Here is a 13558-nt window from a genome sequence, read left to right on the forward strand (position 1 = left end):
ATTAAAAACTATATATATGCTTAAATTAAAATTTCATCATTTTATTCACTACTCTATAGTGTTATATTAAAGTTTTATTTAAAGCATTGTGACACTAGTTGTCAATTTGAAATTTTATTCTATGTGAATGTCACCCATGACTTACTTTTTATTAAACAATGTACTTTAGTGTCTTGAGTTCTTGAGGGTTATGCACCTTCCAGTATTCATTTCTAGGATGTCTTGTCACTTTAACTTTACATTTATATCTGTGCATTCCATATTACTCATTCACACATGTTTACTGACCCAGGCAATATATGCCAGTCACTGTCTAGACCTTGGGTATACTGTGATGAGCAAAACAAATGTAAAAATTTGTCATGCCATGAGTCTACATTCTAAATAAGGCAATAGTAAATAAATATGAAATATATTTGATATTAGATAATGATATGTTATAAAGATAAATATTTAATAAGGACAAGAAGGTAAGAAATTTGGTGGTGAGAAAATTAATATTGAGTATTGTACAGGATATTTAGAGTAGATTGTACTAAAAAGTTGACATCTAATTAAAGCCTGAAGGGAAGGGAACTGTTACCCCTATTACCCCTATTACTATCAGAGGAGCTGTTTCAAACAGCTAATGTAAAGACCCTTAGAAAGGAGTATATATAGTATGTTTGTAAAGCCAGAGGGAAATGAGTTTTATAGTAAGGCAGGGGTAGTGGTAAGAGATGAGATAAGATGATAGGAAACATATTACATATGTAAAAACTTTGAGTTATTCTGAGATAGGAATTTTGAATAAAGTAATAGAATGATCTATTATAATAGGATTCCTCTTGGTACTATGTTAAGAGTAGACTGAGGGAACATAAATGGACATGAGGGAAGACATATATATGTGTGTCTGTCAGTATATATTTGTGTATACACATATATTTCCTGATTTTTTTCCTTATATGTAACTATACTGAGGAGTAATTAAAAAATATAATTATATATTTATAGTGTAAAATTTTTAAGTAGACTTTATGTAATAGTTATAAATATCAAAATAATCTATTACCTCACATAGTTAGCTCCTTTTTCTCCTTTTGTATGGTATCATTACTTAAGATTTATTCTCAGCATCTTTTAAGTATAAAATATCAAATATTTGGTTCAAACACTTGTTATTAGGTTACATAATAAAGCCTTTTACATTTTTGTCATTTTTTAGTCAATTTCTTATAAGAATTTCAGATAAGAATACCTTCTAGGGTATTTGATTATAGATTATGATATTCCTTATAAAGTGTAATTTATACTCTTAAGTGTTCTTTGCGATGTTTCTTTTCATATATCCAAATTTGAAGTTATTTTTCTAATGTAAGATAATTGAGTTTGTACCATGTACCATATACTGGACAAAGTAGTTTGCATGTTAACACTTAGGCAAGCTTCACATTTACTCTGTGAGGAGTTTCAAATTATTTTTTGTTTCACCACTGAATAAACTGAGACATTGAGAGAGCTTGCTTAGTTTATTGCATACATAATATAATAATAGATTGGACCTCCCTGGTGGCACAAGGGGTTAAGCACAGCACTATTAAGCAATCTGCAGCCCCTGCAGCACAAGTTTGATCCCCGGCCTCCAGGGAGCAACCCACATGATGTAGCAGACCTCTCCTGACTGGCCTGCTACTCCCCTCAAGCAGTGTATTTCAGTAGATCTGCCTGTTCTGTTCCCCACTCTGTCTCTGCTGAATCCTCTCACCCCCGCCTATGGCCTGTACTCCAACTCTTGTATGTATAAATACATAAATCTTTTTAAAAATATAATAGATTAATGTCTGCAGAGTCAAATATTCTTTTCTTTTTTTTTTAAAGAATTATTTATTTATACAAGAACCGGGGTACAGGCCAGATGCGCAGGAGAGTAAGAGGATTCACCAGAGACAGAGCAGGAAACACTCTGTCAGAACAGGCAGACTTACGAAAGACACTGCTAAGGGCAGCAGCTGGGGAGTCAGGAGAGGTCTGCCCGCCATGTGGGACCCTCACCGGCCGGCTGGGATCAAACCGGTGCTGCAGAGGCTGGGACAGCTTCACAGCACTGCGCTCATCCGCCTGTGTTGCCAGGGGAGGTCCAGAGTCAAATATTCTTAAGTGTTATTGCTAATATAGTAGGTCTGGCTGTGACATACAAAAATTCTTTAGGAAATTTATTAACAACTGTTCTGAAATAATTGGCATAAACTTCCTTGAGTTGAAGTAAGCTAATGCATAATTTTTCTCATCAAATAAACTAGAACTATTTGTTGATTAAAATGTACATAAATTCAATTCTGATAAATAAAATCTTATTTTATACTAAGGAACTGGAACTTTGAATGTTTTATAATTTAGCTGGGAAAATAATCTTCTAGTAATGTAGATAATATATAAATTTATATAATTCTGAAAGTTCGTATTTCTTAATGCCACCTTTTCTTAAAATGGAGCACATTCACATCTGTATCTATACATATAAACTGTATATACACATGTGAGCATTTTGAGAGCAGAGAGAAACATTGCATTATATTACATTGTAATGAACTTGCACTGAGAAGTATGTCTAATAATGTATTTTTTCTTAGCTAAATTTGTTGCTATCAATTTTTCCATATGATAATTGACCTGCCTATTTGAAATATGAATATAGAGAAAAGGGGCCTTTAATATTCCCTACCTGAGTATATGAAATCAAAGAGAACTAATATTTGATGAAATCATGGAGGAAGAATAATATGAAGAATAATGTAACTCCAGTATAAAAAAAAAGAACAGTTAATACTTGGTGATAAGTAGGAAATGGTGATCCTTAGCGTTATTATTATTTTTTTTAGTCAGTGAGCAGCCAGTTAATCTTTTCTACTATTTCTATGCCTCCATAGATGAAGTTGTGGAACAAAGTAAATTCATAAATTCATGACACATGATAGTGTTTTATACCTGAAGCATGGAGCATGATTCTTAAAATATTTATTATATTGGATATGCTTTCCCAAACTTTTGACATTATTTTTGATCAGGAAAGTTTTGTGAAATAAAATATATGTAAACATATGTAAATCTACTTCTTTTTCCTTAATTCAAATGTTTCCCTTGCTTTATTTCCCCTGGTTATGATTTTAGCAAAATACTTACCATGTCTGTATGTTAATTTTTCATTTTTTGAACAATTTGAACTACATTTAGTCACTATAAAAATAATTTATTTTAGGTTTATGTACAAGTTTGTTATTTTTTGTGCATTAGAATTACATTTTTTAATATTTTAATGTGTTAACCATTTGAAAATATATAGTTGAGTAGTGTTGAATATATTTACATAGTTGTGCAGCAATAGCTTTTCTTAATGGAATGTAATTTATTACTGAATGTAGTCTTGCTGAAGGAATGTCTTCATGTTTGTTCTGTTTTATTGTTCTTTCTCCAGAATCTATATCGATTTGAAGGCACTGGGTTTTCAAACATTCCTCAACTTATAGATCATCACTATACAACAAAACAGGTCATCACTAAGAAATCAGGCGTAGTTTTGCTTAATCCCATTCCAAAGGTAGGTGTGTATGTGTGTGTGTGTGTGCATGTGTATGTATATATGTGTGTGTGTGTGTGTGTGTTTATACATTTATGTAATTTTTAAAAAAAGATTTATTTTTATTTATGCATACAAGAAATGGGGTACAGGCTGGAGGTATGGTGGGGGTGAGAGGATTCACCAGAGACAGAGTGGGAAACAGTACAGGTACATGTACTGAAATAGACTGCTGAGGGGAGCAGCGGGCCAGACAGGAGAGGTCTGCTGTACCATGTGGGTCAGTTTCCTGGCTGGGGATCAAACTTGAGCTGCAGTGGCTGTGGATAGCTTCAAAATGCTGCAACTTAACCCCTTGCACCGCAAGGGAGGCCCTAAATATATGTAATTTGTGGTTGTTTGTAAAAATATTCTGCGTTAACATTTCCTACAGTAAGTAAAAGTCTTAAATCTTTTATAGAAGTTTGGAAGCCAAAGACTTTGTGATTACCATTAATACTAATAAAATTGAACCATGAAATTTCTATCATTTTATTAAGATAGATTACCTTTTTATTTAGCATTTATTAGGTTACAAAAGACTTGGGTTTTTTCCTCCTCATTTTTTTTAAAAGATAAGGCTTTTTTCACTTTTTTAGTTTAAGTTTGAAAAGTCCAATTTATAAAAGATTCTAAGATGTAGAAACAGAAAATGTCCAGCAGTTATGAGTAAATTAGCATTTTTTTATTTGAATGTTAAGTTTGCGATATAAGACATTGGAAACTTTAGATGCTGTACCACTTTTCAAATTCTAGAGTCATAACTTCCTTCTGTGGAGCCAGGTTGCTTGGTGAAAGATTGTTCTAGATAATTTTTACCTCTGTGATCTATTGCAGAACATGCTGCTTTCATATGCTTTAAGGTGTTTGTGAAGTAAGGAGTGGGTAGGAGGAAGATTTGTGTTCATAAGGTAAAACCTGGGGGCCTTGACATGAGTAGAAAAATGAAGCTAGCTTAGCTTTTGAGCATTTTCATTGTTTCAGGCATTGGGTTGAGTTGGCAAAAATTATTTCCTTTGGGGGTCATCTACTATGAAGAATAGTGTAGAAATGAGTTCTGTTATGTTAATGTTTGCTGATTTGATTTTATCTAAGGATAATTTTTAATATGAAACAAGTATTATTCCTGAAAATACTAGTGTATAATCCACACTAAAATACAGAAATTAAAAAAAATATACTATTGTATTTTCCTTTATTAATTTCAAAAATAATGTTTGTATTTGTACTTGTATTATCAGTCAGTCTTTCATGAGGGCCTGAGCTTTTATATTCCTCCTACCGAACATATTGACAATCAGAAGCTAATTCTGTGACTAAGGAATTGGTCTTGCACAGTTTTCTAGAATGATGAGATTTGCTCATTCTTTGTTAATGTTTTTCTATTCATTTTCCCCCTTTTAATTACATAAAATTCTATAAAAGTCCTTCTTTAGTTTGAAAAGATAGTCTGCCATATTTTTTATTTAGGTAAAAAAATTTCCTTTTCCATCAAAATAATAAATGTGATCATTTTGCAGAATTTTAAGAACTTTTTAGTGATCTTATCTCATAGCTGTATTTACTGTTTATATATCAGTGACTTGAAAATTGATATTTCTTTCTCAGATTTATTTCTTTCCCAAAGCTAAGATTTTTCAGCTTCTAGCTATAAAATGAGTTTATCACCTTGAACTTTCAAAATGTGTTCTTTCTTAGTAAATGGCATCATCATATACTCAGATGCTCATATCAAACCTGGAGGCCCTCTTAGATCTTTCCTTATCATTGTTGTCCTAGTGCTCCAAATGACTGGACTTTTATATAATTAATTGCCCATGGGAAAGTATGATTTTCAAACCAGTGTTTCCAGGTATTAAATAAATAAAATTCAGTACAGTCAGGATACTTTTTACCCATATTAGGTTAACAAGATATGTAACTGGTTTTCAGAGAGATTGATACCACATTTCACAAGTCAATCAAATATTTTCATTGTCTGCCTGCTTAGCAAAGATAAAAGAGGCACATAAAAGTACATTCTGGACTTTAGTAGGAATGTGTAATTTCAAATAAATATACAGTCTTCTCTATATAAAATTTTCCATAAAATGAGCCTACAAAAAAAGAATAGATTATCTTTCTGTAACATAATCCACCATTTTCTTTCTCCCAAGCTGCCAAAACTGGTCTGTGGAGCTGATTATCTCATTATTTTCAAGCACTAGCTATGAAAATCACTATAAACTGAAAGATAGAATATTAAGGATTATCTGTCATTGAGGTAGAAATTTAATGTTTATCTAGATGACTATTAACCTAATCTAATACTGATATTTAAACTAAACATATAAACTCATATTATTGTAAATATCATTATGCACTTGATTTAAATAACCATGTTTCGATAATAAAAGGGATGTTTTTTTTTTATTTCTTCTTCAGATTTATTGTTTGTGTAGAGGAAGGCTACTGACTTTTGCATGTTGATTTTGTATCCTGCCACTTTACTGAACTGATTGATGAGTTGAATTAGTTTTTCTGTGGAGTTTTTGGGGTTCTCTATGTATATTATCATATCATCTGCAAATAGTGATAGTTTGACTTCTTCTTTTCCTAGTTGGATTCCTTGTATGTCTTTCTCTTGTCTTATTGCTCTGGCTTGGACTTCCAGTATTATATTGAAAAGCAGTGGTGAGAGTGGACATCCTTGTCTTGTTCCAGATCTTAATGGAATTGCTTTCAGCTTTTCACCATTGAGAATGATACTGGCTGTTGGCTTGTCACATATGGCCTTTATGATTTTGAGATATATTCCTTGTATCCCAATAATTTAAAGGGCTTTTATCATGAATGGGTGTTGCACTTTGTCGAAAGCTTTCTCAGCATCTATTGATATTATCATATGGTTTTTATATTTCTTTTTGATGATGTGTTGGATAACGTTGATTGATTTTCGGATGTTGAACCATCCTTGTGTCCCTGGAATGAATCCTACTTGGTCGTGGTGAATTATCTTCCTCACCTATGCTTTTTCAATACTCCTTCAAAAGATCTTTCTACTTTATAGACATATATTTAATAATCCATTTGGATAATATATAAACTTGAAATTATATTAAATTCATGTATTTTATCCATTTAAATTAGAACCTGTAAAATGGCAATGAAACCTAATATTTACATAACTGCAAATTAAAACCACAAAATACAGTTTGCCATAACATATTGGAAACACTTTTTATAACTGAAAACCTTCAGTATTAGTGAGAGGGTTCCAAAAAGTCTATTTTTTAAAATATAAATTGACATTTTATTTCAATAATTTGATGATGTGCTTTTATCCAGAAATTCCACTTCTAAGTATCTGTACTGCAGAAAAAATAGGCATAAATCCTTGAAGATATATGTATAAGGTTGTTTAACATAGCATTATTTTTTTGAAAAGAAAACACTTGAATCATTTATCTTCTCTAATATTATAAGAAGGAAATTAAGCTTTTGGCATAGTCATCCTAGAGAATGCCACCCTCTTGGTTCAGTTTACACGTCTTAAGGGCTATTGATTGATGAGGTAGTGTAGAGTGGGAGCCATAGGAAAGAGGTACTCTCACTCCTTTCTGTCTTCAATTTTATGATGGTACTGGGGAATTATGTGTTATTTTATATAGCCTGAGTAAAATAATCTTCTCTAAGGTATCAGTGACTATAAAAGATTCTTATAAATAATATAACAAACTATAATACTGAAACTGAGTGGACAAATAACTTCAATATTATTTGTTGTAGAAAAAGGATAACAATATCTATAAAAATAAATAATTAAATGAATTATATTAGAGCCACATGATGAGATACCATGCAATAATTAAGAAAAATAAAATTGAGCTGGAAAGATGAACTTCTATTATAAGTGAAAATACAATTATAGTACATTTGAGAGTAAAATTGATATATATGGAGAGAGAGAGAATAAATATATATGCATTTGTTTGTAGTTATAAACTCAGAAGAATGAGCAGTTTTTTCTTTCAATTTTTTTCCTGATTTGAAAATATGTATTATTAACTAAGCCCATTCCCCAAATTAATTAGCAAATAAGAGGGGAAAAGTAAGATTTTAAAAGGAAGATAAAACTACAGCAGTTGTTAACCTGTGCCCAGGATTACAATTCTAAGCTAATGTTATAGAAATTTCTCATAACATTAACCAAAAAGAAATTCACTTCATTTTAGTCGAAAATTTGCATAAAATTTTATAAGTTTACATAGTAAGTCTCTTAAAACTAGAAGATTATGTTAACAGTGCTAGTGAATTTCAAGGGAATATGTGGTATCAATTTCCATCAAAATAAGTAAAACCATATCTTTCTGATTCCTAAAATCCTTTCTCATGATCCATTTCCCCTCCATAGAATGCAGCATTTAATTTAATTCTGACACTCTACTTCTTATCTGAATATAGAGTCAGATTTCACAGCTTGAGGGCTCGCTACCACAAGATTGCCTTCCTCCCCACTTTAGATGCCAAAATTGCAAGTCTAGATTATCATCTCTGGTTTTGACTGATTGGCTATAGAATGGAAATTCCAACAACTGCCTCCTTGAGTTTCATTAATTTCCTAGAGAACTCAGGGAAATATTTTACCTGAATAGTATTTTAATAAGAAGATACGTTTATAGCTCTCTTGCACTTAGGAATTCCCGAGGGTTTTAGTGACTCCATACTAGATATGAGGAGGAAGGTCCCATCATATTCACTTACATCGTTTTTGAAGGTGTTAAGCTAACTGTGCTTTTTATAGTTAATCCTCTAGTAATGTTGGTTCTGGATTTTTAAAAAGTGCTTTGTTTTTAAAATTTGACTTATCTATTTTTTAGCTTTTGAAAATAAAATAAGTAAATATCATGTCAAATTATGTTTCCACTATGGAAATTCTCATTTTGGAGAAAAATTCCTCATCAAAAATATCCACCATTAACATTATTAATTTTTTTTTGTTTTTTTAAAAAGATTTATTTTATTTATACAAGAACCGGGGTACAGGCCAGATGTGCAGGAGGGTGAGAGGATTCACCAGAGATAGAACAGAGAACAGAACAGGCAGACCGACCGAAATACACTGCTGAGGGGAGCAGTGAGAGAGACAAGAGAGGTCTGCAGTGCCATGTGGGTTGCTCAACGGCCAGCCGGGATTGAACCGGTACTGCAGAGGCTGCTAACAGGTTCACAGCACTGTGCTCAACCACCTGCGCCACCAGGGAGGCCCCACCATTATTAATATTTTGAAAGTGTATAACTTCTCCCTCAGATATCGTCACCATAGCTCTTCCACCACCAAAGCACCCAGAGTCCTCCACCATAGTCCATTGTGGTTATTTTTTTCAATTTTTTAAAAATTCATTTATTTTTAATTGAGGCAATAATACCTATATCAAGTTCTTAATCCCACCCCAACGCCTGCCCCCCTTGGTGCCTCTTTTCTGTATTCCACTGTCAAAGGTTAATTTTTCATTTTGTCTTTATCTGACTGTTAATTTACTTATTTTATATACCACATATTGGAGACACCATCTGGTATTTATCTTTCTCCTTCTGACATATTTACTTAGCATTATCATTTCAAGTAAATATGTTGCAAATGGCATGGGTTTATCTTTTTGATAGCTGAATAGTATTACATTGTGTATCTAAACCATATCTTGATCTACTCATTTATTTTGGGACACTTAAGTTATTTCTTTTTTTTTTTTTTTTCTTTTTTTTGTGGGACCCTCGCCGGTGGCACTGCAGAGGCTGTGGGCAGCCTCGCAACCCAGCACTCAACCGCTGCGCCACCAGGGGAGGCCCTTTTTTCCTTTTTTTTTTTTTTTAGGGAAAGGGTAGCATGACTCTTTTTAAAGATTTATTTATTTATTTATACAAGAACCAGGGTACAGGCCAGATGCATGGGAGGGTGAGAGGATTCGTCAGAGATACAGCAGGGAACAGAACAGGCAGACTAACAAAATACACTGCTGAGGGGAGCAGCGGGCGAGACAGGAGAGGTCTGCCGCACCATGTGGGACCCTCGCTGGCTGGCCGGGATCAAACCGGTGCTGCAGTCGCTGTGGACAGCTTCACAGCACTGTGCTCAACTGCCTGTGCCACCAGGGGAGGCCCTTAGGTTATTTCAATAATTTCTAGTAAATAGTGCTGCAGTAAGTGTGGGAGTGCAAGATTCCATTTGAATTGAATTTTTTTTAGATTATTTATTTATTTATACAAGAACCAGGGTACAGGCCAGATGTGTGGGAGGGTGAGAGGATTCACCTGAGACAGAGCAGGGAACAGAACAGGCAGACCAATCAAAATACACTGCTAAGGGGAGCAGCGGTCAAGACAGGAGATGCCTGCCCAGCCATTTGGGTATCTCTGTGGACAGCGGGGATCGAATCAGCACTGCAGAGGCTAAGGACAGCACTCAACCGCCTGCGCCACCAGGGAGGCCCTGAATTAATGTTTTTTAATTTTTTTGGTAGATGCCTAGGAGTGAAATTACTAGATTGAATTGCCTATCCATTTTTAATTTTTAGAAATGTGAATACTGCATTCCACGAAGGCTGTGCCAGTCTGCATTCCTACCAGCAGTGTAGGAGGGTTCCCTTTTCTCCACATCCTTGCCAGCATTTGTTGTTTCTGGTCTTTTTGATATGGGCCATTCTCACTAGTGTGAGGTGGTCTTGATTTGCGTTTCTCTAATAATAAGTGATTGTGGAATTTTTTTCATGTAGCTGCTGGCAGTTTGTATGTCTTTTTTTGAAGAAGTGTTTAATATTTTTGTCTACTTTTTGATTGAGTTATTAGTTTTGTATCTTGTAGGCTTTTATGTGTTCTTTGTACATCTTTGATATCAGACCATTGTCAGATATATGGTGGGCAAATATTTTCTCCCATTTGTTAGGGTGTCTTTTCATTTTAATTATGATTTTGGTTGCTGTATAGAAACTCTTTAGTTCATTTTAATCCCAGCTGTTTATGTTCACTTTGTTTTCCTTGCTGTTGGGCACTAATCTCTAAAGGCATCACAAAAGCTTTTGTCATGAAATGTTTTGCCTATCTTTTCTTTTATGCTTTTTATGGTTTTAAATTTTATATTCAAGTCTTTGATCTGTTTTCAAATGATTTTGGTGTATGGTGTGAGGTACTAGTCTAGTTTCACTTTTTTGCATGTGACGCTCCAGTTTTCCCAATGCCAACTATTAAAGAGGCTATCCTTGTTACAGTGTTGTTTTGGGCTCTTTTGGCATGATTAACTGTCCATACATATGTAGGTTTATTTCTAGCCTCTCAATTCTATTCCATTGATCTGTGTCTGTTTTGTTCCAGTTCCATACTGTTTTAATTATTATGGCTTTATAATATAGCTTGAGGAATGGATATGTAATACCTCTGATGTCTTTCTTCTCTGTCGATTGCTTTAGTTATTTAATGTCCTTCATGATTCCATATGGATTTCAGTAGTATTTTCTCCAGTCCTGTGAAATGTGCCATTGAATTTTATTGGAAATGCATTGAATCTGTGTATTACTCTGGGTAGGATAGTGATTTTGACAACATTGTTTCTTCCAACTCATGAGCAAGGAATTTTTTTCAATTTCTTTGTGTCTTCTTCTGTTTCTTTTAACACTGTCTTACAGTTTTCTTTGTATAAATCTTTTAGCTCTTTTCTTAGCTTTACTTCTATGCATTTTATTTCTTTTGGTGTAATTGTAAATGGCATTACTTTCTTAATTTTTTTCCTCTGTTGGCTCATTGTTTGTTTACAGTAAAATAACTGATTTATGTGTGTTGATTTTATACCCTGCCACTTTGCCAAACTATTGTCTCAATCTGTTTTCTGTGAAAGCTTGGGGATTTCCTTGGTATATTATCATGTCTTCTGCAAGTAAAGATAGCTTTACTTATTGTTCACTAGTTTGGATTCATTTTATATCTTTCTCTTGTCTAAATGTGTCTAGCTAGGATGTCTAGATTAGCGACAATTAGAGCAGGCATTCTGTCTTTTACCAGCTCTCAGTGGGAAAGATTTTATCTTTTCACCATTTGAATGATAATAACTATGGGTTTGTCATAAATGGCTTTCGTTATGTTAAAGTATATTCTGTTCATCCACAGGATTTTTAGAATTTTTAATATAAAATGCTGTTTGGGCATATACTGATATGATTATGTCATTTTCACTTTGTTGTTGATACAGTGATTTACTTTGATTGATTTTCAGATATTGAACCATTCTTGTTTTCCTGGTATGACTACCACTTGGTCATGTTGTATATCCTTTTTATTCTTGTTGAACTTTGTTTGCATGGATTTTATTCAATATTTTTCCCTCTGTGTTCATTAGGGAGATTGGAATATAATTTTCTTTTTGTGTGTGTGTTGTCTTTGGTTTTGGTATTAAGCCAAATACCTTTTAGCTTCATAAAAGCTATTTGGAAGTATACCTTCCATTTCAATATTTTGCAAGACTTTGAGTAGGATAGGTACTGGTTCCTCTTTGAAGATTTTGTAGAAGAAGCCATGTGGTACTGGCCCCTTTTTTGGGGGTGCGGGGGGAGTTTGGTGTACTGTTTCAATTTTCTTGCTAGTAATTGGTTTGCTTGGTGTTTTTATTTCTGCAGTATTACATCTTGGGTGACTGTAAAATAATATTCTAAGAATTTGCCTATTCTAGGATTTTGAATTTATTAGACTATAGATGTTCATATTAGTTGCTGTCCTCTGAATTTCTGCAGTATCTGTTGTGAATGCTCCCTTTCATTTTTCATTCTATTTATTTGAGATTTCTCCCTTATTTTCTTGGTGAGCCTTGCTAGAAGTTTGTCTATTTTGATTCTTTTTTTTTTCCCAAAGATTTATTTATTTATGCATAAAAGAACTGGGTCACAGGCCAGATGCATGGGAGGGTGAGAGGATTCACCAGAGACAGAGTGGGGAACAGAACAGGCAGACCGACTGAAATCACTGCTGAGGGGAGCAGTGGGCGAGACAGGAGAGGTCTGCTTCGCCATGTAGGTTTCTCTCTGGCTGGCCGGGGATTGAACTCGTGCTCTAGAGGCTGCAGATTGCTTTACAGTGCAGTGCTTAACCCCTTGTGCCACCAGGGAGGCCCAATTTTGCTTATTTTTTCAAAGAACCATTTCAAAGAATTGTTTCATTGATCTTTTAGACTTTTAAGTTTATATTTATTTTACTTCTGTTGTGATTTTTATTATTTCTATTCTTACATTTGCATTTGTTTGTTCTTTTTCCAGTTTCTCAAGTTGAAAGAGAAAGTTATTTGAACGCTTTTCTGTTTCTGAATGTGGGCCTGTCTTGCCATATAGTTCCCTTTTAGTAGTATTTTTGCTGCATCTCCTGAGTTTTTGGATTGTATTATGTTCATTTTCATTTGCCTGATTTTTTTAAAGGATTTATTTATTTATGCATACAAGAATTGGGGTACAGGCCAGAGATGTGTGGGGTAAGAGGATTCACCAGAGACAGCGTGGGGAACAGAACAGGTAGATCTACTGAAATACACTGCTGAGAGGAGCAGCAGGCCAGTTGGGAGAGGTCTACTGCACCATGTGGGTCAGCTCCCTAGCAGGGGATCCAGCTCATGCTGCAGTGGCTGCTTCTTAACCCTTTGTACCACCAGGGAGGCCCCTGTCTTAGTTTATTTATAATTTCTTCTTTGATTTCCTTATTAACCCAGTAGTCATTTAATATTGTAGTGCTTGGTCTGCAACTACTGAAGGATTTTTCTCCTTTTTTCTTTATTGCTTAAAGAATTTAAAGCATGTAACAGCACTTTGGAAAACAGAAAGAAATTAGTTTTTATTTTTCCAAGTTTCATAAATAACCGGTGCAGCCATAATTTATTATCATGAAATTATTTCTTTTTTAAAAGATTTATTTATTTATGCATACAAGAACTGGGGTACAGGCCAGAGGTGTGAA

General features: G+C 33.9%; 1 protein-coding gene across 2 annotated transcripts in view; it reads left to right on the forward strand.

Annotated features, from left to right (window-relative positions):
* The window catches only part of FER (FER tyrosine kinase), a gene marked incomplete at both ends in the record, with an annotated part of 433549 nt that overhangs the window by 180467 nt on the left and 239524 nt on the right, over positions 1-13558 (forward strand). For both annotated transcript variants that reach the window (XM_084234011.1, XM_084234012.1), the window contains one exon: positions 3455-3577. In XM_084234011.1, coding sequence (XP_084090137.1) covers positions 3455-3577 — 123 coding nt within the window. The remainder of the gene's footprint in view (positions 1-3454; positions 3578-13558) is intronic.

This window comes from Talpa europaea (genome assembly GCF_964194135.1).
Source record: "Talpa europaea genome assembly, chromosome: 5".
NCBI classification, from domain to species: Eukaryota; Metazoa; Chordata; class Mammalia; order Eulipotyphla; family Talpidae; genus Talpa; species Talpa europaea.